The 25,981-nt window shown below is 38.1% G+C and overlaps 1 protein-coding gene across 2 annotated transcripts in view; it reads left to right on the top strand.

Annotated features, from left to right (window-relative positions):
• The window catches only part of GORASP2 (golgi reassembly stacking protein 2), a 32,021-nt gene that overhangs the window by 3,407 nt on the left and 2,633 nt on the right, over positions 1-25,981 (top strand). For both annotated transcript variants that reach the window (XM_044933948.1, XM_006069489.3), the window contains 8 exons: positions 10,493-10,573; positions 12,068-12,271; positions 12,954-13,040; positions 13,734-13,864; positions 19,442-19,574; positions 21,234-21,357; positions 24,670-24,756; positions 25,785-25,895. In XM_044933948.1, coding sequence (XP_044789883.1) covers positions 10,493-10,573; positions 12,068-12,271; positions 12,954-13,040; positions 13,734-13,864; positions 19,442-19,574; positions 21,234-21,357; positions 24,670-24,756; positions 25,785-25,895 — 958 coding nt within the window. The remainder of the gene's footprint in view (positions 1-10,492; positions 10,574-12,067; positions 12,272-12,953; positions 13,041-13,733; positions 13,865-19,441; positions 19,575-21,233; positions 21,358-24,669; positions 24,757-25,784; positions 25,896-25,981) is intronic.

The raw sequence follows: 25,981 nt of genomic DNA, 5'->3' as shown, positions 1-25,981 counted from the left end.
TGAGTAACTTAACATATTTAAGTATATTACAGTATGGCCAAAAGTTATCATAGGATGTTAGCTTTACAACTTATCCAACAGCTGAGGAGCTGTTAAATAAATTAGGGCCTAACTGCAGATTGGAAGGCTATGCATTCAGTGAAAACTATGTTTCAAAACACTCTGGGTTCATAGATGTGCCTTCATGTATGTGTATGTGCATATGCATTCAAGTGCCCAGGAAAATGGAAAGCTAAAAAGCCAGGCTATTAAAAGGATAATTGGTGGATGGCAACATTTTTATTCTTTTATTTTCCCAACATGTTCACAGTGACTGAAATATTTATATATTTTTTTAAAATATAGTTATAAAAATTATCTTTTAAAGTGGACTACTAGTAGAAGATTTTAAAATTTGGTGAGAAGCTTCCTTTTAAAAATAACGTTATAGGAAATTTCCTGGCAGACTCCATAAGCTGCGTGGTAAGCCCAAAAAAAAAAGAAAAGAAAAATAACATTATATTTTGGATTTCCATATGGATTGGGTCTGATTCTGTGTTCACCATGCATACCACTTTTATTCCCATTCTCTAATCCTAACATAAAGCAGGAGAACTGTTAGCCAGAACTTCTCAGCCTTGTTAGAAGTTACTACAGTTGAAGTAACTGTATTTAATAGAGAATTCTTGCCTAGATTTTCTGTTATCAAGTGAAACCATCAAGGCCATTTTCAAAATTTTTGGAGTTGCCTTATGGGTGTCTCTTGTAAGATGTTTCTAAATTAAAATATTCAAATTAATTCTACTCTGCACTTCATACTCTTTGAAATGGGGGATATCTGAGGACATTCTGGAGCCTGTGTTCACAAACAGTATGGGGACATGGAAAATGTCATGTTCACTATTCCTTATAATTTCCTCCGAGAGAGATTTTGAGATGATGGAAGTTTTGAAGGAAAGGCCATTGAGATGAATTGCGTCTCCAGTGTAATAACAGGCCTTTATCTTCTGAGCCATTTGCTGGATACTGGGCAGTATTAGGTATTCTCCTTAGAGGATAAAGGGACAGTAAGTGAAATTATTTCTATAGAAAACAATACCAAGACCATATCTACTGTTATATAGATGTGCTCTTTCTTAATGGTACCTAAGTAATCTACACTACATCCTGCAAGATTTCAACTTCATTCTTATTTTGAGAAAATGAAATCCCATTATTTGGTAGTCATAATTTTTTTTATTCTAACACGGTGTTTAACTTTTTTAACTCATACCCCCATTTGAAAAACATAAAAATCTCACTCTTAGCCCCTTCTCTTTTCACTCACTCTGAAAACAATGGGTGCAAAAAGAAAACAGTGGGTTATTTGATATTTTCCAAATATGATCTTATAATGAAAAAAGTTTTATAAGCACCATTTAAAGATTTTAACCTGCTCCCAAAATTGACCTCTGCTAGTAAAAGGCTATGAATTGTTTCATAAACATATTCTGCTTTCAAATGTAGAATCAGAATACTTCATTTATTACGAATGTTTTACTTGAGCTTTGGTGACGCTAGTGGTAAGGAACCCGACATAAGAGATGCTGGTTCCATCCCTGGGTCAGGAAGATCCTCTGAAGAAGGAAATGGCAGCCCACTCCAGTATTCCTGCCTGGGAAATTCCATGGCCAGAGGAGCCTGGCAGGCTGCAGTTTATGGGGCCACAGAGAGGCAGACACAACTGAGTGACTGAGCACAGGCACACAGGAGTGTTTTATTCATTATAAGAAATACAGTGTAGGTGAACCTTAGGACACTTTTAGGAGTTGGCAGTATCATTGAACATAAACTTTTTCCAATATTAAAAAGCCTCAAACAAATTAATACCGTCACGTTGTTTGTATACCCTTATATATTTTTTATGATGAGTATTCTTACACATGGACTTAAGGATCCTCGTTTGGAGAGACCTGCTCTTGGTGGGTGATTATGGTTTCTGGCTCTGGTCATTAAGTAGTAAAGTACACAGAACTGGCTTTAGTGGCTTTCTGGGTCAAATATTGACAGGGATTTTAAATAATTACCGTGAAGTCTTCATAAGAATTGAACTTAGAAAAACCACTAACATTAGTACATTCATTTTCTTGGCTTTAATATTCTACCAAAATGGTTAATTATATTGCTTGATAACACTAGTAAAATATCAGTTAACAATCTAAGTAGAAAATATCCATAAAGATTTGACATGTGCTTTAGAATCTGACTGTAGCTTGCCTTGGGAGCTGTAGATTATCAAGTAAGATGATTTTTTCCTACACAATATATGCAAAGCCAAAGGACTGACTTTGGGAGACTGTACTTCCTTTTGACATTGCATATAAATTTACTACAGCATGAAGAGAATGGTGCTGGGGTTCTTTGGGTTTTGCTTGTGTGTTTGTTTTTTTTAAGCACTAGTGAGAAAGCATTTAAGCACATTTTCAGCAACAAGGAACCTTGTGGACATGGATAGATACATTGAGAAACTATCGTAACCGACCATTGGAAACCACCCTCACGAATCACTAGATTCTAGTGTCATTCCACCAATTCATTGTTTTTCCTTGGACGAATCATTGAACTTCTTTGAGCTTTGTTCTTTTTATCTGAAAAGTGGGGAGAGTAGGAATGCCTCCTCCAGTAGTAATGCCTTTTTTAAAAAAACTAAAAACCGCATCAAATAGTGTATATGAAAATACTTTGGAAAAACATTGAGCACATTGTTTATTAAAACTGTGCTGTCCACCACCTCATTGGTTATTCTGAAGATTAAATGGCATATTCCATGTAAAGCACTTAACATAGGGTCTGGAATGTGGTTAAAAACTCAATAAATGTTAGCTGGTGCCTTTATGAGCATTTACATTATTTTGTCACCATTGAGAACCACTACTGTAGTGACAATACTGTTAAACTTGTAAACATTTTAAATAGTATTTCTACTTAGTCATTCAGCAGCTACTTTTGTTCGTGTACCTAACCATGTACTTTGATGCTGTTTTAAGTTTTGGATCAGATCTGACCCATTCTTTTATAAATATGCTTAATTTTTGAAGATCCTCGTTTTGGAGGAAATTTTATATCTGTATGTTAAAAGACAGATGAGTGCCAGTATTCTTTTCATTGCTTTGCCATTTTTGTTACTGAACACGTGAACTAAAATGACTAAAAGTCTATATGATTAAAACGATCTTGTTGAGTTTGATCTACACTATAGAATCAGTAGATAGCTTAGCAAGAGACTTCTTTCTTGCTGAGTCATTAGATCTTAAAAACTATCTAGTCAGCCTCCTCACTGTACAGCTAAAGAAAAGGAATAGGAGAGATTATTGCCTGAGGTCACAAAGCAAGTTTTCTTTCCCTAAGAAACAAGTACCTGAGTTGGTATTTGAAGAGTATAAAATGAGGTGGCATGTTGTCAGAGTTTTAGTTTCTTTTGGAGCAGACTGATTTCTTTTAATATCGTTTTTCTAACCTACAGATCTATTCTAGAAAGCTATTATGTAGTGATGGGTTTTTACTTCATTTAGTTATCTGAATTTTATTTGTAATTGCTCTATATGTTACAAGTTATAGGGTCAGAATCAGGAGAGCAATATCTTTTGAGTTATTTTGGTAGAGCATGTGAGAAGAAATGTTTTAACAGGTGAGCCTTGAACTCTTCTAGTCTGTTTCAAAATTATTTACCACACAATTGTGAATGCCTGCATGGGTGCTCAGTCACTTGAGTCGTGTCTGACTCCTTGCAACCCCATGGACTGCAGCCCACCAGGCTCCTTTGGCTGTGGAATTCTCCAGGCAAGAATACTGGAGTGGGGGTTGCCATGCCCTCTTCCAGGGGATCTTCCTGATGCAGGGATCGATCCCACATCTCCTATATACCAGCCAGAAGCTTGGATATCTTTGCATATAAGCTTACAAAACAGCTCATCTGGTGATATCCTGTGTTCAGAAAGTAGTGTGTGGTTTCCTTTCCTTGCTTTAAGGTATTAGTTCTGTATCCTTTAGATGGAAGTGCAAAGTAAAGAGATGAATACCTCACTGGAAATCAACCCAGTATGGAAGGATTAGGTCTGTACACAAAGAAGTCAATCACAAAGATCACATGTTGAATGATTTTATATGAGATGTCCGGAATAGGCAAATCCATAGAAACAGGAACTAGGATAGTGGTTACCAGGGTCTGGGACTATGAGGAGCAGCTGTTTAATGGGTACAGACTCTTCCTGGGGTGACCCTTACTAAGGCATGAGTTTTTGGTACTTCTCTATTTTGACATTTGTCAGTTCTGTCATGATTCACTAAATCGATCTCAGAATCCACTGAAACTGCCTGTAGTGATTGAGTGAATCCGCATTAGGGATTATTTATGTATAGTTGGTGATTCAGAATCCAGCTTCCAATCACTGGTGCTAATTTATTTTTATGTAGTAGAGATGGCTGCCCCTTCACTATGCAGTTTCTGTCATAAACTCACTTTTTGCTTCTTGGAAGAGTATAAAATGTGTAGCAAATGCCATGTTGCGTATTGTAGCTGTTTTTTCTAGAGTGCTTATGGAGAACTGTTTCTTTTTATGTTGTTAAAAAGAATGAGTGTTAGAGCAAGTTACTTTGTGGCCTTTACATTGGGCTCAGTCCTTTTAGACTTAATTGCTGGCTTTCAAACTGTGTCCCTTGTAGGTGAGGTGTTAGGTGTATGTTCTTAAGATTGTGATTTCATTTCTACTTTTTGGATAGAAGGACCATATCTTAAGACTTTTTATATGTAAGTGTACTGCTTGATGAATTTTTCAGAAACAACACACTCGTGTAACCAGCATTCTTTCCCTTTCTGGCCACACCCTTCAGTTCAGTTCAGTTCAGTCGCTCAGTTGTGTCCGACTCTTTGTGACCCCATGGACTGCAGCACTCCAGGCCTCCCTGTCCATCACCAACTCCCAGAGTTTACTCAAAGTCATGTCCATTGAGTCGGTGATGCCATCCAACCATCTTATCCTCTGTTGTCCCCTTCTCCTCCTGCCCCCAATCCCTCCCAGCATCAGGGTCTTTTCAAATTAGTCAGTTCTTCACATTAGGTGGCCAAAGTATTGGAGTTTCAGCTTCAACATCAGTCCTTCCAATGAATATTCAGGACTGATTTCCTTTAGGATGGACTGGTTGGATCTCCTTGCAGTCCAAGGGACTCTTCATGAGTCTTCTCCAACACCACAGTTCAAAAGCATCAATTCTTTGGCGCTCAGCTTTCTTCACAGTCCAACTCTCACATCCATACATGACCACAGGAAAAACCATAGCCTTGAGTCGTCGGACCTTTGTTGGCAAAGTAATGTCTCTGCTTTTTAATATGCTGTCTGGGTTGGCCATAACTTTTCTTCCAAGGAGCAAGCATCTTTTAATTTCATGGCTGCAGTCACCATCTGCAGTGATTTTGAGCCCAAAAAAATGAAATCTGACACTGTTTCTACATTCTCCCCACCTGTGTTGCCATGAAGTGATAGGACCAGATGCTGTGATCTTCGTTTTTTGAATGTTGAGTTTTAAGCCAGCTTTTTTACTCTCCTCTTTCACCTTCATAAAGAGGTGAGAGTTCCGTCTTCACTTTCTGCCATTAAAGTGGTATCATCTGCATATCTGAAGTTGCTATTTCTCCTGGCTGTCTTGATTCCAGGTTGTGATTAATCTGGCCGGGCATTTTGCATGATGTACTTTGCATGTAAGTTAAATAAGCAGGGTGACAATATACAGCCTTGATGTACTCCTTTCCCAATTTTGAACCAGTCCATTGTTCTTTTGTTTAGTATCTGCTAAAACCTTTTCTCCATTTCTTTAAGTTGTCTGTCTTCTTTTTTAAACAGATTTATTGAGCTTACAATTTACATACCATTAAAATCATGTTTTAAACTTCACAGTACAGTGGTGGTTTAGTATAGTCACAGAGTTGTGCAACCATCATTAGTATCTTCATTCAGGACCTTTTTATCACCCCAGAAAGAAACTCTATACCCATTAGCAGCTGCTCTCTGTTCCCCCAGCTCCCATCCCCTGGTCACTAGTAATCTCCTTTCTGTGGATTTGCCTATTCTGGACGTTTCTTATAAATGGAATTACATATTATATGGTCTTTGTGACTAGCTTCTTTCACTTAGCTCAGTGTTTTCAAGGTTCACTCATGTCTTAACGTGTGTTAATACTTAATTTCTTTTTATTGCCAAATCATATTCCGTTCTGTAAGTACCACATTTAGTTTATTCATTCATCAGTTGAAGGACATTTGGCTTATTGTCACTTTCTGGCTATTATGAATTGCACAGATAATGAAATTTGTGTGCAGGTTTTTACACAGACATGTTTATTTCTACTGGTTATATACGTAGAAATGAAATTGCTAGGTCGTGCAATAACTCTGTATTTAACATTTTGAGGATCTGCAAAACTGTTTTCCACAGAGGCTGCACCATTTTACATTTCCACCATCAGTATATGAGGATTCTAGTTTCTCTACATCCTTACCAATCCTTGTTACTGTCTTTTTTACTTTAGCAGTTTTTGTGAATGTGATGTGGTGTCTTATTGTGGTTTCACTCTTCCTTTTTGATTTGCAGTAGTTTTGGATTTGTTCTAAATGCAATTCCTTTTTTGAATACATGGCATATCTTTTCACTCTTAATTGTGTCTTTGATGAGCAGAAGTTCATAGTTTCAGTAAAGTTTGTCAAGTTTAAAAAAAAAATATGGTTAGCTTTTTGTGTTCGGTTTAAGAAGTCTTCGTACTTGATGATCCAAAAGATGTTCTCTTGTTTTTCTCTAAAAGCTTCTTTGTTTTACCTTTTATGTTTAGATCTGCTATCCATACGGATTTGAGTTTTGAGAGACAACATTAAGAAAATGATTTGTCTCCTCTTAGCTAACTATGTTCTGTGTCTTTTCCTCTTTTTTTTTCTTTTTTTTTTTTTAAGGAGTGAGAGAATTAATACATAGCCAGAAAAATAATGCAGTGTCCAGGAATTAATAGCTTAAAAAAATTTGCCCTCAGGTGGTGGTTTGTGGAGGTAGGAAGTTGAACTTAAGATTTGTATGACTCTTATCATATGTCAGAGACTTCACTAGGCATTTCATGAAGTTAAGCTCACTCAATCTCTACAGTATTCTTCTAAAGTAGATGGTGTTATCTCTTCCTTGCAAATGGGAAAATTGAGACCCAGGATGGTAAACTTTTCCCAGCTCAAAAAGCTATTAAGTAGGCAAACCATGACTCAAAATCAAGAGGGTTTTGCTCTAAAACTCTTTTATCTTTTCACTGTACATTTTTTCAAAGTCATGTAAAATCTTAATTATTAAACTTTCAGATTTAATTTATCCATCTTAAACTTCCATGATATTTGGCCCATGATATTTAGCCCATTAGGCCAGGTATATGTATTTTTTCTTTTCTTTTTTCTTTTGTAATTAAGATGGTTCAGGAAGCTGGCGATGAATCAACAGTCAAGAGATCTGTCACAGGGGACAAGGTAGTGGAGTGATAATCTAATGCTTGAGAGATTAGATGCCTGAAAGAGTCTCATCAGTGGATAATATTGCCAGAGAAACTTGCCTATGTGGATGTTTAATTTGCGGTGTTGTAGAGTTTATTTTCAATGCTATAAAATGTAGGAAGTTCTGTTTTAAAGAATTAGGGTCAAAGAGAGCATTTTCTAGGGCTCCCTCTGCTGGCTTCCTAGCCATAGTTAAGTAAAATACCTCGTTGCCAGAGTTGTACTGGTACTAACAATGTAAATAAATTTAGGAAAGAAATTAATTTCAAGGTCCATTAGAAACAGATTGATGTTTGTCGTAGATGAAATTGAAAAATAGAGAAAGGATTATCTTGGTTTATTTATGTTAGAATCCAAATTTAGCTATTGAATCTTTTGAATTCTGGGGAAGAATAATCCTAATGGTATTGGAGACTTTCTATTTCAAATAGATAGTGGTAAAACTTGATACTTGGAAGGTGGCATGATAAGAATCAGTGTGTGGGCTCACCTTTCTAGGCTGATGACATTACAGAGGTATTGGTAAAGGTAAACTGTTGGCAGCCTCAGCGGAGAAGTCTGAAATTGATCAATGGACTATTTGGTTTCTTAAAAAAAAAAAAAAAAGTGGTAATTTGGGAACATTCTGAATCAGAGAATTATTTGATTAGATGTGGACCCTATTAACATGAGAAAGGGTCTGCAGTAGCTGTCTTCTTTTCACACCTCAGGCATTTCACACCTAAATGATAGGAACCTAACAGACGGGCATTTTACACCTAGAGGATCGTGACCTTTTGCCAGCTAGCTGTGACTCAACCTCTCCGTTCTTAGAGCAGCTCTAGGCAGCCACCCTTTTCCTTTTTGAGTTGCCATTTAAGGAGAAATCTGTGTGCCATTTTGGGTTCTAGACATTTTGCTTGATAATATATGGAATATAAAATAAGCCCCATTTAAGAAAAGGGTATAAAGAAAATAAGTAGGTATGTACTGATTATTAGAACCAACACCTTTAAATAATAAATCCTTTTGATATTTAACTTGTTTAATTTACAAAAATGGTTTTAGTCCCACATTTGCAGGAAATTTTACATAAAGCAAGATCAGTTTTAGTAAGTTAAACATTGAGCCATTTTTATAACAAACTATTCCTTACTATGACAAATGAAGAAAATCTAGTTTTTACTTCTTTGGAGGCAATAATAGTATAATTTGGCTTTAAATGAATAAAAGATAGTATTAATTAAAAAATAATGACTGTATCATCAGTTCAAGATTAAGTCTCATTTGTGAAGTCTGGTATTAGAAGAACATATTCTGGGAACAACTTGGGTTCTGTTTTGAAAGTATTCAAATGATTTGTTACTGTGTGAATAGCTGCAGATTTGTGTGTGGATGGGTGTGAATCTTTTATTTGCATTAGCCTCAGAATTGATTATTAAAACTGGGCTATTACAGAGGATCAGCCTACAAATATCAATGCAAACTCTCTTCATGGGATAGTTTTGACAGTATTTAGTAACATCAAGCAGAATAAAAATTCTTAAAACATTATGAAAATATTTTAGAGGAAATGCAAAATTGTTTCTATTAAGTTTTTGCTCTTTTGTCATCACTGCCATTACTAGCTCCTGATATTTGTGTTATTGCAAATTTAGGAAGTTTAATAGTTTATTTTAATGCATTTCAAATTTGAGATGCTAAACATTTGAGTTGTTGAGAAGCTAGGTGAATCTTAATCTTCCAAGTAAAATCCTCTGTAAGTCTAGCTCCATTCTTTCTTTCCATCCTTCTTACTGGACTAATGGTTAATAAGATATACTTTTGAGTTTCATCCCTACCAATTCCCTACTTTGAGACCATGCTGCTGCTGCTGCTAAGTCGCTTCAGTCATGTCTGACCCTGTGCGACCCCATAGACGGAACCCCACCAGGCTCCCCCGTCCCTGGGATTCTCCAGGCAAGAACACTGGAGTGGGTTGCCATTTCCTTCTCCAATGCAGGAAAGTGAAAAGGGAAAGTGTAGTCGCTTAATCGTGTCCGACTTCTAGCGACCCCATGGACTGCAACCTACAAGGCTCCTCCGTCCATAGGCAAGTCCTAAAATGATTTCTTCACCTGTAAAATAAAAGAATTGCAAAAATCCATTATTTTAACACTTTATTTGGGTCATGGAGATACCCTTTAAGAATCTGATGAAAGCCTGAAAACTGCTGATTCGCACAGAATGTTGCACATAGTTCATTTCTGTCCCCTTCCACCTGTTGTCTCCAGCTAGCTACATTATCCTCATTTTTCATTCTTCTTTTGGGTTTTTACTCATATTGTTCTTTCAGCTTTCAGGTGTTTTTTCTCATCCCCCTTATCCTTTCTTAGTTCTACCCTCCTTTTAAAGCACAATTCAAATGTCATTTTTTCCCCTAGGAAACTTCTTCACTCAGATTTAATCTCGCCCTTAGAACTTTGTGCGTGTGACTCTCAACCTGTTGGCTTTCGTATTACAGTTATTAGAGGTCCGTGTGTCCTCCGTCTCCCCTTCTTGCCTGATACTCTGCAGATAATGTTTTCCCAACAGCAGCTGTGTTCCTACATTAGTTTTGTAACCAAATGGTACCTTGCTAGTAGTAGTCATGCGATAAATAGAATAAATTAATTTGAATTTGCCACTTGGTTGTGATGATTAACTGTCTGCTATGTCGTGTGCTAAATGCTGGGAGCATTGTCTCCTCCCACCCCCAAAAAAGTGGAAAGTATGTGAAATAGAACCAGAGGGAAAACCTCATACATGAGATGAGTTTAAAGAATGAGTAGAATTTAGGGAGCTGCAGAGACATTATCTGGAAGATAAGAGAAATGAGAAAACTAGTGAGTACCTATATTTTCTCTTAAATGAGATTAATCTGTTTTAACTGAAGTGATAGATATTAAACTTTAGCTTTTAATTCGTAATTAAGCTTTGCATTTTTCATTTTTGTTTTCACAGGTACAAGAAAATTCCCCAGGACATAGAGCTGGACTGGAGCCATTCTTTGATTTTATTGTTTCTATTAATGGTTCAAGATTAGTAAGTTCAGCTTTTTGTAGTTTCACCTATGATATTTTGTCATCTTTTGAAAATAGAGTTTTTCAGATTATCTGAAATGGATATTTATTTATTCATTAGTTACAAACAGTACATAGAGTATGATATCAATAAAGTAACCATGTGTTAGTAAAGGTGAGAATGTCAAATATATTGATAGAATACTACACCTCACACTCCAATGATTAGTTTAGGGGGAGGAAGAAAGACACTGGAGACTTCTATTTATTTATTTTTTAAGCAGAAAGATGTGATTTTGTTGCTTTTTCAAAAATGTCAGACTTTTGTAGGTTATTGACAAATGATTTAGTAAAGACTCATTCTCAAATAACTTGCCGATTTTCTTGTCACTCAGTCCCCTCATATAGAAATAGTGTTATGAAACTAGACAGAGATGTGTTCCAAAAGTACAGACTTAAAACCAGTTTTTAAAAGTTGCTTTAGTTTACAGGTAGTAAAGTCCAATAGGAAGGAAACTATATTATAATTTCAGTAGATTCTTATGACAGTGGCTATTTGGTTGGTTTTTCACAACAGTCTTAAGTTTTTGTTCATTACTTGCTGATATCTCTTATACAATGGCCTTTATTCATTTACATAGTGAAATATTTAACATACTATTTCCTACCAGTTTGTACTAAGTGTATATGTGAGGAGTAAAGTCCAAAATTGAACTTTAACTCTAGCAATGTTTTAGATTTTAAAATCAGTCACTCCAACTCTGTTAGTAATATGTCTTCTTGTGGAGTATTTAGAGTTTTTTATCGTTGAAGCCCTGATCATTTCAAATAATGCTGGGCTGCAAATTCCATAATTCTATTAGAAAAAGTCAGAAGCTGTTGCTAATGTTACTGAGCACAAGTTTGTGTGCCTGACACACAGTGAGGCCAAACAATACTGAAATGTTAAGAGTGTATAGCAAAGAAAGGTTTGTTCTAGGACCAAGCAAGGAAAACTGGTGGTTCCTGCTCAGAAAAACCCAGACACCCTGAAGGGTTTCAGCAAAGCATTTTTGAAGTCAAGGTGAGGGAGGGGTATCCCAGGGTTGTGATCAACTCATGCACAGTTCCCTGATTGGTTGGTGGTGATCAGTCCTTAGGCATCAGAAGGTCTGTGGCTACCTGCTTATAATCTTCAAGTTGTTATTTCTTGCTTTTGGTGGTAGTTTTTAGCATCTGAAAAATTTAGGAAATATGCATGAGATCCTATTATCTGGGTACTTGAGAGAGGAGCTACAGCAGAGGGTATGGAGGAAGGCCTGTCCAGAGGTCCTGTAGAGTCCTACTCGGTTACACTAACATAAGTTCCTAATTTCTTGACATTCTTTTACTTTGAGGAATATTTGAGTGTTAATGAAACCTCTACTTATTGAATATTTTATTTACGTTAGTTATTATTTCTCCAATAGGGCCATTGTATGCTTAAGCTAATTAACATTAGATTTTTATTTATTAAGAAAAATTTCTATGTTTACAGAATAAAGACAATGATACCCTTAAAGATCTATTGAAAGCAAATGTTGAAAAACCTGTGAAGATGCTTATCTACAGTAGTAAAACACTGGAGCTGCGAGAGACCTCAGTTACACCAAGTAACATGTGGGGTGGCCAGGGCTTGTTGGGAGTCAGCATTCGTTTCTGCAGCTTTGATGGGGCAAATGAAAACGTTTGGCATGTGTTGGTATGTATCAACTGTGAGCTGTTAGCAGTTTAAGAAACAGTGTAGAAAGGTGTTTTAATAGTGGTTGTTTCCAATTTGGGAGACTGTAGGGCTATTATTAGGCTACTTTTAGTTTCTGAAAATCAAAATTGCTTTTAAAATATGTCTTAATAAAAAAGAAAAACAGCTTGAGAAAGAAAAGCAAATATAATGCCTAAAAATTTTTTCTAATGATTTATCCATTAGAAGAAGTTAAATTAAAGCAAATAGCTGCAGAAATATTTTAAATATTTATAAAAATATTGTTGGGTTTTTTATGTTTGGGAGATTTAAATAGGTGTATTGTATAGCTTCTGATCTGACATTGTCTCTAGTAAGACAAATATAGGAGAGTTTAAATTACTCTAATGAAGGACTGAACTATACAGTTTGGAAGATTATTTTATATACAGTAATTTAATGGGGAAGTTTCGCTAGTGGCTCAGCAATAAAGAACCCTCCTGCCAATGCTGGGGACATGGGTTCGGTCCCTGGGTCAGGGAGATCCCCTGGAAGAGGAAATGGCAACCCACTCCAGTATTCATGCCTAGCAAATCTCATGGACAAAGGAGCCTGTCCGACTACAGTCCATGGGGTCATAAAAGAGTCGAACAAGACCTAGTGACTAAACAATAACCACAGTTTTTATTCCACTTCATTCTAGGAAGTGGAATCAAATTCTCCTGCAGCACTGGCTGGTCTTAGACCTCACAGTGATTATATCATTGGAGCAGATACAGTCATGAATGAGGTAATTAATTTGTTTATTGATACTAAAAATAATTTAACATTTTCTCATTAATGTATAACTTCAAGTATATTTGCATACTTTACATTCAGAGTTGAAATTTAGGTCTTTGCTAATCAAGATAGCTTATGCTTCAGGGTGTTAAACAGAAATATGGAAGATGTCTCTTGTACCTCAAGATTAAATTAAATCCTCATTTTGATTATTGATTTCATTTTCTCTTTTTCTAAGGCAGCAAAATTGGCTTAGCTATATTAGTTGGATCCTTTTCCTTGTCTGTTTGCTAGTGGAAATATGTATTACAAATGACAAATACAAATATGTATTACAAAATGTCAATTACAAATGACAGGAAAAAAGGTGCCCAGATAACCAGCTCTTAATAATAGGAAGAAAGCAGAATATGTTGAATTTGGGTGTGGAAAACTTTTACTCAATTACTGACTAGGTCTTACCGAACTGAACATAAGGCCTTGCGTTGTATAGGTAGGCATTAGTAATACTGATTTAAGAAATGCTTTTTATGCCTAGGGGCGGGGCCCAGGATCTGGTTTTTGTGTGTGTTTTGTTGTTGTTGTTCTTTTAGGTGTGTTTTTGTTTGTTTTAAATATTAACTAGGTTTGATATCTACTATTTGAGACCTACTATTCAAAAATTAAGTAACAAAAACATTTTTCTTCTGTAATGCTTTTGCAGTCTGAAGATCTATTCAGCCTTATTGAAACACATGAAGCAAAACCATTGAAACTTTATGTGTATAATACAGACACTGATAACTGTCGAGAAGTGATTATTACACCAAATTCTGCATGGGGTGGAGAAGGCAGGTAAGGTCACTTTTTTTAGACTAAGTTACAACTGCTTAAATTTACCAGTCAGATATGTTGTAAGCATTGTTTTTAGTTTGAAATAAGTTACTGGTTTATAGTAAAACTTCTCGAGAAAAGGAAAGAGCCAACCTAGAATGTTGAATCCAATAATTCATTTTTTTAAAGTACAATTTAGTGAGCATTGTACACAAACTCAAGTCCTTTTTTTTTTTTTTTTTAACTCATAAGCACAGAATAGGAAAGACTAGAGATCTCTTCAAGAAAATTAGAGATGCCAAGGGAACATTTCATGCAAAGATGGGTTCGATAAAGGACAGAAATGGTATGGACCTAACAGAAGAAGAAGAGATTAAGAAGAGGTGGCAATAGTACTGGCACAAAGACAGAAATATAGATCAATGGAACAAAATAGAAAGCCCAGAGATAAATCCACACACATATGGACACCTTATCTTTGACAAAGGAGGCAAGAATATACAATGGATTAAAGACAATCTCTTTAACAAGTAGTGCTGGGAAATCTGGTCAACCACTTGTAAAAGAATGAATCTAGAACACTTTCTAACACCATACACAAAAATAAACTCAAAATGGATTAAAGATCTAAACGTAAGACCAGAAACTATAAAACTCCTAGAGGAGAACATAGGCAAAACACTCTCTGACATACATCACAGCAGGATCCTCTATGACCCACCTCCCAGAATATTGGAAATAAAAGCAAAAATAAACAAATGGGACCTAATTAACCTTAAAAGCTTCTGCACATCAAAGGAAACTATTAGCAAGGTGAAAAGACAGCCTTCAGAATGGGAGAAAATAATAGCAAATGAAGCAACTGACAAACAGCTAATCTCAAAAATATACAAGCAACTCCTACAGCTCAACTCCAGAAAAATAAATGACCCAATCAAAAAATGGGCCAAAGAACTAAATAGACATTTCTCCAAAGAAGACATACAGATGGCTAACAAACACATGAAAAGATGCTCAACATCACTCATTATCAGAGAAATGCAAATCAAAACCACTATGAGGTACCATTTCACACCAGTCAGAATGGCTGCGATCCAAAAGTCTACAAGTAATAAATGCTGGAGAGGGTGTGGAGAAAAGGGAACCCTCTTACACTGTTGGTGTGAATGTAAACTAGTACAGCCACTATGGAGAACAGTGTGGAGATTCCTTAAAAAACTGGAAATAGAACCGCCTTATGATCCAACAATCCCACTGCTGGGCATACACACTGAGGAAACCAGAAGGGAAAGAGACACGTGTACCCCAATGTTCATCGTAGCACTGTTTATAATAGCCAGGACATGGAAGCAACCTAGATGTCCATCAGCAGATGAATGGATAAGAAAGCAGTGGTACATATACACAATGGAGTATTACTCAGCCATTAAAAAGAATACATTTGAATCAGTTCTAATGAGGTGGATGAAACTGGAGCCTATTATACAGAGTGAAGTGAGTTGGAAAGAAAAACACCAACACAGTATACTAACGCATATATATGGAATTTAGAAAGATGGTAACAATAACCCTGTGTACGAGACAGCAAAAGAGACACTGATGTATGGAACAGTCTTATGGACTCTGTGGGAGAGGGAGAGGGTGGGAAGATTTGGGAGAATGGCATTGAAACATGTAAAATATCATGTATGAAACGAGTTGCCAGTCCAGGTTCGATGCAGGATACTGGATGCTTGGGGCTAGTGCACTGGGACGACCCAGAGGGATGGTATGGGGAGGGAGGAGGGTTCAGGGTGGGGAACACATGTATACCTGTGGTGGATTCATTTTGATATTTGGCAAAACTAATGCAATTATGTAAAGTTTAAAAATAAAATTTAAAAAAATAAATAAAATTAAAAAAAAAAAAAGAAGAGGTGGCAATAATACACAGAAGAACTGTACAAAAAAGATCTCACAATCCAGATAATCATGATGGTGTGATCACTCACCTAGAGCCAGACATACTAGAATATGAAGTCAAGTGGGCCTTAGAAAGCATCACTATGAACAAAGCTAGTGGAGGTGATGGAATCCCAGTTGAGCTATTTCAAATCCTGAAAGATGATGCTGTGAAAGTGCTGCACTCAACATGTGAGCAAATTTGGAAAACTCAGCAGTGGCCACAGGACTGGAAAAGGTCAGTTTTCATTCCAATCCCAAAGAAAGGCAATGCCAGAGAATGCTCAAACTACCGCACAATTGCACTAATCTCACACGCTAGTAAAGTAATGCTCAAAATTCTCCAAGCCAGGCTTCAGCAATACGTGAACCGTGAACTTCCAGATGTTCAAGCTGGTTTTAGAAAAGGCAGAGGAACCAGAGATCAAATTGCCAACATCCGCTGGATCATGGAAAAAGCAAGAGAGTTCCAGAAAAACATCTATTTCTGCTTTATTGACTATGCCAAAGCCTTTGACTGTGTGGACCACAATAAACTGTGGAAAATTCTGAAAGAGATGGGAATACCAGACCACCTGACCTGCCTCTTGAGAAACCTATATGCAGGTCAGGAAGCAACAGTTAGAACTGCACATGGAACAACAGACTGGTTCCAAATAGGAAAAGGAGTACATCAAGGCAGTGTATTGTCACCCTGCTTATTTAACTTCTATGCAGAGTACATCATGAGAAACGCTGGGCTGGAGGAAGCACAAGCTGTAATTGAGATTGCCGGGAGAAATGTCAATAACCTCAGATATGCAGATGACATCACCCTTATGGCAGAAAGTGAAGAAGAACTAAAGAGCCTGTTGATGGAAAGTGAAAAAGGAGAGTGAAAAAGTTGGCCTAAAGCTCAACATTCAGAAAACTAAGATCATGGCATCCGGTCCCATCACTTCATGGCAAATAGATGGGGAAACGGTGGAAACAGTGTCAGACTTTATTTTTTGGGCTCCACAATCACTGCAGATGGTGTCTGCAGCCATGAAATTAAAAGACACTTACTCCTTGAAAGGAAAGTTATGACCAACCTAGATAGCATATTAAAAAGCAGAGACATTGCCAACAAAGGTCCATCTAGTCAAGGCTATGGTTTTTCCAGTGGTCATGTAGGAATGTGAGAGTTGGACTATGAAGAAAGCTGAGCGCCGAAGAATTGATGCTTTTGAAGTGTGGTGTTGGAGAAGACTCTTGCGAGTCCCTTGGACTGCAAGGAGATCCAACCAGTCCATTCTAAAAGGAGATCAGTCCTGGGTGTTCATTGGAGGGACTGATGCTAAAGCTGAAACTCCAGTACTTTGGCCACCTCATGCGAAGAGTTGACTCATTGGAAAAGACTCTGATGCTAGGAGGGATTGGGGGCAAGAGGAGAAGGGGACAACAGAGGATGAGATGGCTGGATGGCATCACTGACTCGATGGACGTGAGTCTGAGTGAACTCTGGGCGTTGGTGATGGACAGGGAGGCCTGGCAAGCTGCAATTCATCACTGACTCGATGGACGTGAGTCTGAGTGAACTCCGGGAGTTGGTGATGGACAGGGAGGCCTGGCATGCTGCAATTCATGGGGTCACAAAGAGTCAGACTCGACTGAGTGACTGAACTGAACTGAACTGAAGCACAAACTAACTTTTTTGTTTTGTTATTTTAGTAAAATAGTTTTCAGTTTTATTTTCCCAGTTCTCTTCTCAGCAATGGGACAATACAGTGTAACTTTCTCTAGCTGCTGGGGAAATTTCTTAGCACTTGGAGGAAATTGTTGGCTTTCAGAAATGAACAGACCAATTTCCACTAAAATTTAGACAAAATTGAAACAACAAAAAGCAGTTTAGAAGAGGGTCAAGCCAAACAGAAAAGCAAACTTTATAAAATTAGTTTTCTGGTACTTTTCTTCAAGTCAGTTTCCTAATTTCAAAAAGTCAAAGCACAGCATTCCTACTTAATATTATATCTGTAGGTCTTTTATTGTTTAAATTGTACAAATTTTTCATGATTTTGAAAGTTCTAAAAACCTTTTTAAATTTGAGGAGTTGTTGGGCGTAAGCTAGATTTATAAGAAAGGCTAGGATTTGGAAACTTCTTCCAATGTTTTGTAAAAGCTGTAGCACTTGCCAGGTAAAGGATGACCTTAGTTGATGCAAACAGAGAAGGCCTCCATTTGCTCACAGTACCCTAACCCACAAACCTGAGATTCTCCAGCTAAATGTATGCTGACACCAAAATGCTGACTTACTGCAATTTAAGAAAATGGGACAGAGAATCTGGCCTGTCTGGGGCCCATACTTGATCAAGTTATGGTGTTCCCAGTGTCCAGGTTTGTCAGAAAAGTTATCTTCTCAAGGTATTCAGAATTGATTTCATTGTAGAGGGACTGTATCATATAAACTAAATTTGCATATAAACTTCTGTATTCATTAGAATGGTGGATTTTCAGTTTACAATAGAAAAATGCCTCCTCTCCAGTTAGAATTCTTAGATCCCATTACTACCTCCACCTTGCTTGGTGTGCATGAAATCATGGTCTAAGGAAGAGATTCTAGATGAAGTTCAACAACAAAGAATATTACTAGTTTGTTTATTTTTAATGATGCTGACTAAATACTGCTACATGCTTGTTCTTGGCACCCTTATTTTCTAGACTAGCAGTTTCTCTTTTTCTGTGGAAGACATTTCTCCTATTGACATGGTCTTGTGCCGTTGATCAGCTGTTGCTTTAGACAGGCCCATATACACCAAAGAAAGAGGAGAGTGAAAAAGTTGGCTTAAAGCTCAACATTCAGAAAACTAAGATCATGGCATCCAGTCCCATCACTCCATGGGAAATAGATGGGGAAACAGTGGAAACAGTGTCAGACTTAATTTTGGGGGGCTCCAAAATCACTGCAGATGGTGACTGCAGCCATGAAATTAAAAGACGCTTACTCCTTGGAAGGAAAGTTATGACCAACCTGGATAGCATATTCAAAAGCAGAGACATTACTTTGCCAACAAAGGTCCGTCTAGTCAGGGCTGTGGTTTTTCCTGTGGTCATGTATGGATGTGAGAGTTGGACTATGAAGAAAGCTGAGCACAGAAGAATTGATGCTTTTGAACTGTGGTGCTGGAGAAGACTCTTGAAAGTCCCTTGGACTGCAAGGAGGTCCAACCAGTCCATTCTGAAGGAGATCAGTCCTGGATGTTCTTTGGAAGGAATGATGCTAAAGCTGAAACTCCAGTTCTTTGGCCACCTCATGGAAAGAGTTGACTCATTGGAAAAGACTCTGATGCTGGGAGGGATTGGGGGCAGGAGGAGAAGGGGACGACAGGATGAGATGGCTGGATGGCATCACTGACTCGATGGATGTGAGTTTGAGTGAACTCCGGGAGTTGGTGATAGACAGGGAAGCCTGGCATGTTGCAATTCATGGGGTCGCAAAGAGTCAGACATGACTGAACTGAACTGAAAGTTAGTGTCTATGGTAGAGGGAAGCGTGCTTTTCATAAACGGTAGTCAGACGAGACCTCTGATAAGAGACAGCATTTAAAAGAATGGAGATGTGTTTTTCTGTTTCAAAACCTCAAAGAAACATAAGCTGTGATTGATAACAATAACTTTAAGAAAAAATTATTTTCGCAGCCTAGGATGTGGCATTGGATATGGTTATTTGCATCGAATACCTACACGCCCATTTGAAGAAGGAAAGAAAATTTCTCTTCCAGGACAGATGACCGGTACACCAATTACTCCTCTTAAAGATGGGTTTACAGAGGTAAGGTAACTTTACTGTCTGATTATGTCATAACTTTCCACCGAGATGAGTTGATGTGTGTGGTGATAGCACTTACTGAAACTGGGCAGATGAGTTAAATGCTGACGTGTAGGATTTGAAGTTCTTGTAGGATACCTAGATGGGTATCCTCTGATTCTAGATTTCAGGAAAGAGGGCAGGGCTAGAGATACAGATTTGGGAATCATCAACATAGAGAGGGTAATTTACCCAATGGACATTGATTTAAAAAAAAAAAAAACAATGGGTTGGGCTTGGGCGGGTTAGAGGAACAAGGCTGGAATCCTGACCGTTCCTAATATTTAAATGGAAAGGCAGAGACAGATTTAGCAAAGGATGGTCAGGAGACGCCCAAAGGGAGAAAGCAGAGCATCAGGAAAGCGGACACAGGCAGCTGTGTGAGGAACTACAGAGAAGTCGGGTGAGGGGAGGAGTGAAAAAAACATGTCCTGGGCTGGAGCAGGGATGCAGATGCCAACCTACTGGTGAGAGAGGGTGACCGGTGTGGGATGAGGTGATGACAGGTGGTGCTTACGATTTCAAGAGACCTGATTGAGAAAGCAAGGAGAGCTAGGGGTGTGGGAGCAATTACATGATCAACATGAGGCTATTTAAGGAGTACGAGAGGTATTTGTACAGGCTTAGGGGCTCTTAAAATGTTTCCTGTGCGGGCCTTACAGGACCGTTAACTCTTGCCTGCATGACTAAATAAAAACCAAACAATCAGAAAGAAGATGCTGTGGTTGTAAAGAAAGGGCTGCTGTCATTTTATGGTTTATGGTTGGGCCATCCCTAATTCTAGAGGAAATGAAGAGTTGCTGTGGGAATGTGTAACCTCTCCTCACCCCAGCCCTTGGCTCACGGCCACAGCCAGTGTCGTTACACATTCAGACTCCTACCATCATACATGCCGCCCCAGTCAGTGCGCTCTGCCCCGTAAGGCTCCACAGCAGTCAGGAATCCAGATGGTGAAATGGCAGCTGGGGAGAAGGACCGTAATACAGGTCATGTTGAAAAGTGCTGGAGGACACTGGAGCTGGAGGAAGGTGGAGGATGCAGGGGTGAAATCTGAAAATCACCCATCCACCTGTTTGTAGAGTCCATACAGATTCATTCATACCCCTACCCCTTGCTCCCGAAGGTAGAGATCTAGTTCCCACATTCATTCATTGATGAGAAAAAAGATAAGGGGGACTTGTGACGTTAGATATCATATGAAATTTCTAAGGAATCATTCATGGTATTAAGACTTCAGCTGACTTCCATGAACAATGAAAATTAAAAATCTGGCTGAGAAATCAGAGAAGAGGGAAAAAGTTGTGTTTTAAGGGTTGAGTGTAATCATTTTGGCTAGAAAGGAGAAGAAAGAATCTCCTGGTGTCGAAGTGGCTAAAACAGTGTGTGTGACGGGCTAGATGCCATGTGTTAAGAGACCAGAAGTGACAGGATGGGGAGATGTCTACAGAGTGACATCCTTGGTGCCTTTCAAAATTACGAAGGAGTATCTGAAAGCCAAAGTGCCAGGTGAAAACTTTTGACAGTTTGTACATGATCAAAAAAGTCAGTAGGACCAGTGAGAGCCAATATGTATATTTTAAGTAAACTTGAGTAATTTCCTTTTTTCTTTCTATTTTTTGGAAGGTCCAGCTGTCCTCAGTTAATCCCCCGTCTTTGTCACCACCAGGAACTACAGAAATTGAGCAGAGTCTGTCTGGACTTTCTATTAGTTCAACTCCACCAGCTGTCAGTAATGTTCTCAGTACAGGTATGCAGAAAATAAGATTTCTGTTTTCAGTCTGCTTTGTTTTATATGATATTCTTTTCTGTCTCAAGCTGTAGAATTTTAAAAATTAATTCCAGTGTACTTTGAAAACTGTAGCCGTGCTCTGCATTGACAGGCCCTGCCTGTGAAAGCTGGTGGGTACTGAATTATCACATGCGTTTAAACCTCTTCTCAGCCAGTTTTAGACCTTGGACTTCTCCGTGTTCTACCTTTAAATTCTGTTTAATTGCTCTATTTACTCAGCAGACGTTTGCATATCCCCTAACTAGTGTACCCTGGGGAAACAAAAGTGAGCAGTTTACCGTTCCTTTCCTAGGGGCTCAGTCTTGCTCAGGGGACATGTTCCTGTCTCTTCATTTTCTGTACTCCTTGTTCTACCTACTATACTCCATTTTTGCGTGTTTTAGGTTTTTTCCAACAACTTTATTGAGATGTAATTCACATAGCGTATAGTTTACCCATTTCAAACTGTACAATTTAGTGGGGTTTTGAGTATATTTGCAGAGTTTTGCAACCATCACCTCAGTTTAGAACTTTTCACTGCCCCAAAGGAAATCCTGTACGCCGTCACTCGTTTCCCCCAGTCCCCCAAGGCCTAGGCACTTACTAATCTACTTTCTCCTTCTAGTCTAAATAGTTCATAAAATTTGTGTGGTCGTCTATGACCTTTCTCTGTGGCTTCTTTTACCTTGAATAGTGTTCTGTTTTCCAAGTTCATTGATGTTATAGCATATGTTAATACTTTATCTTTTTATGTTTAAATAATGTTCCATTGCATGGGTGTGCCACATTTTGTTGATGGGCATTTGGGTGGTTTCTGCTTTTTGGCTATTGTTGAATAATGCGGCTACGAACATTTGTGTACAAGTTTTTGCATAGACATATGTTTTCATTTTTCTTGATTATATACCCAGAAATTAGAATTGCTTGGTCACGTGATACAGTTCTTAACTTGGTTTGTTGACACAGTTTATTTTTCCCTTTCCTTTTAAATATCTTCATCATACCAAGAGTATATTGTATACTCAATCAGTGTTGAATAAGTGGGTAAAATACTGCCATGGTTTCATTTTATTTTATTAGTATCTGTTTATTCTTGAGCTCTTTTTTTTTAATATTTGTACTCCAGATCTGCTCATATTCCACTTTGTTCTAGAATGGACTTAAAACAACCCATCAAGATGCAGTTAAGGTCAACAGTATGGTCCCTAGAGTTTGTCCCTTAGGTTGAAATCCCAAATCTTTTCAGTCTTTGTTTTCCAAGATAAGTTTGAAATTTTTATTTTTTTATAAAAAATTAAAAATTTGAAACATACTCAAAAATAGATGAATGTTAATAAATACAGATATTCATTTGTGTAAAGAGAAGTACAACAGACCCCCACCACCCACCTTCACCAGTTATCAGTATGATGACATTCATCCCTACCCCCTACTCTTGGCTGAGTTTTTCCCAGCTTTATCAAGGTATAATTTGTGTACTATAAAATTTACTTACTGAAAGTATAGAATTCAATGATTTTTAGTAAATTTATGGAGTTGTGCAGTTATCACCACAGTCTAGTTTTAGAATATTTACTAAATGAAATTAAATATTAATGTCATCAGTATCAGGTCATAGATATATTTGGAAGAGATTTTAAAGTTTATTTCATCAAGTAATGTTTGAGTCCTTTTTGTGAGATTGAGTTTACTTATATCCCATCAGATATAAGAAACGGTCCTTTAGTTTATTCTTGAATAGACTTCCCAAGGCGGCAACCCAGTCTGTGTCTGATGGCTCTCACCTGGCTTTACAGTGAGAGTTCCAGTGCATATGAGAGCGCTTCTGGCTTCAGGAGATAGCTGATGTGTCTTCAAGTTGCAGTTTCTTGTGTTGTCTTATAAGCACATGCACTGAGATTCCTGGTCTTATTACACTATAGAGAAATGGGTTATTGAATAGTAAAAGAGGTATCAATAAATCAGAAATTCCTAAAGGAGATTGAAAGAAATCAGCATTTTCACTTTGAGTAAGTAAATTTAGCATTATGACATGAGAAACCACTTTTTGTTAGGTATTTATTTTTCAATCTTTGCTTTGATTATATTGCTGGAAAGTAGCCCAAACAGTAACTGTAGAAACATAAAAGTATGTGTTCTTAAAAAAAACTTCACTGTGGATTTGAAAAATTTGGATTTTCAGAAAGTGAATATATCATTTTGAAATGGCATTAATCGATATGACCTCCTCACACTTCCTGTCTCCCTTTCTTTTTCTGCACCTCATCAGAATGTAAATTTCCTGGGGGTAGTGATTTTTTAATTTTCTTTATTCTGTAAGTTCCTCGGTGCCTAGAACAATGTCTTGACATATAGCAGGTGCCCACCCTGCCCCCAAACTTGAAAGACTAAACATACCAACCAACCATCCAACACCTTTGAGAATCAAATAAAACAAAGAACTCCCTTCTGATTTTTCATGCCTCCAGTTTCTGCAGAAAAGTAAATATGTGACTAAATAAATTTATAAAACTGTCTGAAAATAGTTGCTTCATACTTTTAGGCACAGTTCATTCTGGCTTTAAGCAGATCTCTGTAAGACAAAATCAAAATCCATGCGCAGTATTACTGTTGTTTGGATATCAGTGAAACTTCCCACTTGAGTAGCTGGTAAGCATTAATAGATAACCTTTATTAGGTGGTATCCTAAGAGTTACTTGAATGTAAAAGAACATAAACTCTTCAAGCTAACGTCAGTAAAAATGGAAATGTACTAGACTTCAAAGGCATGTCACAGAACCAAGTCAGAAGGAAATGGAGATTCAGGAAGGTCATTCTTCCCATCTCTGGAGGTCCACATGCTCTTGTCTCTTTCAGGCCATCTACATCATTCTCTTTCACAGACCAGCATTCACTGTTTCACGGGGCACATAGGGTTACATGACCCTTTAGGTCAGGAGCCCAGTAAAGATTGACAGGAATTTTTGTGTCTCATTTCCAAAATTCCAAAAGTTTTCCAATCCAGCCCTTCTCAGGGGTGAAACTCATACCTGGTGTTACTTAGCTGGGGTGGGCTCTGTAAAGAGCCCCCTGCCCCCCTGGCCTATGCTGTACTAACAGCCCTTGTGAAGGGCAGAGGGCAGAGCAGGTGGATGAGCTGTGGAGTGACACAGCTGGAGACCAGCTGACTGATTGAAGTCTCACTGAGGGAAGACCTGACCGTGGCAGGAGGGAAGGGACTGAAGACTGTCCACGATGGTCTGCTCGTTCTTTATCAACTGAAATGTTTCAAAGGCTGTGCTTTTATTTTAGGTGTACCAACAGTACCATTATTGCCACCACAAGTAAACCAGTCCCTCACATCTATGCCGCCAATGAACCCAACTACTACATTACCAGGTAAGCCGCAGGAGACATACATGTAACATAATAATAGCTCTATTGGTATTTTACATCTTAGAAACAATGAAAAAAATTTATCCCTATGTGGTGACTTTTTACTTGTTTCATTCTCATTTTATCTCTACTGTAAGTTCATGATAAGTGAGAGCAACTGGCAATGAGCTGCAGTCACCAGCTAGTCAGCTGCTGAGCCCTGGGCTCCTTAAACCTAGCCCACCGTCCTCTCTGCCCCCAAGCAGCCTGAGGCCAGAATAAGGAGTGTGTAGATGTTCCATTCGTCAGCACTTCCTTACTTAGGGCATTCTGGTCAGTGCTTAATGAATACAACATTGTATCCTAGAGACGAGCACTCCTTGCTTGGGTCCTCAGTAACTCTAATGTTAGGTGACATTTTTGTTTATTTCGCTTATTGTTCCCAGTGAAGACCAAGTCTTTTTATCTATCACGTAGGGATCAGATATTATTTCAGTGATCAAGTATAGTTGGCTTGTGAGAGCCTTTAATTGTATGGCTAAAGATGTTGTTACACAGACATACTAAGCCATTAACCAAATGTGAGCACACACAGAATGATAAAGCAAGTGTGATAAAATGTTAATATTTGAGAAATTTGAGTGAAAAACATACATGGGGATTCTTTATTAGCAACTGTGAGTCTGAAATTAAAAAGGGAAAAGGAAAAAAAAGGCTGAGAGAGTGTAAACCTCAACCATCAAAGAAAATCAGTCCCATATTTGCTGAGATAAATCAGCTTCTTCTCTAAGACACTTAGGCCGGCATCATTCTTGCCCTTGGGTTCAGAGGTTGTTTTAAGCCTTACTCGCTTAGCCATCTAATCACTTAGGTACAGAAAGATGCTTCGCTGGGGAGAGGTTTCTGTTCCTGTTGTTACTGTAGTTATGGTACAAAACTGCCGCAGGGTAAGTGGGCTTCTGGTATTTTCACTTCGAAGTGGGTGGTATTTGTTTCAATATGCAAAGGTTTATCGTTGGCACTTTATCTTTTGTTCTCTGCCTTCTCTTCAGGTCTGATGCCTTTACCAGCCGGTCTCCCGAGCCTGCCTGTCCTCCCCAATCTCAACCTACCCACCCCGCCTGTCGTGCCAGGCGTCAGCTTACCGGAACTCGTGAACCCGGGTATGTTGCCCATCTTGCCATAGGACTCTGTCTAATAAAAAGTTTTATCCAGGAAAGGCAGTCCTCTATTTCAGTCTTTTTCTTGC

This window comes from Bubalus bubalis, chromosome 2, assembly GCF_019923935.1.
Source record: "Bubalus bubalis isolate 160015118507 breed Murrah chromosome 2, NDDB_SH_1, whole genome shotgun sequence".
Taxonomy (NCBI): domain Eukaryota; kingdom Metazoa; phylum Chordata; class Mammalia; order Artiodactyla; family Bovidae; genus Bubalus; species Bubalus bubalis.
This window is presented reverse-complemented; position numbering and strand designations above follow the sequence as displayed.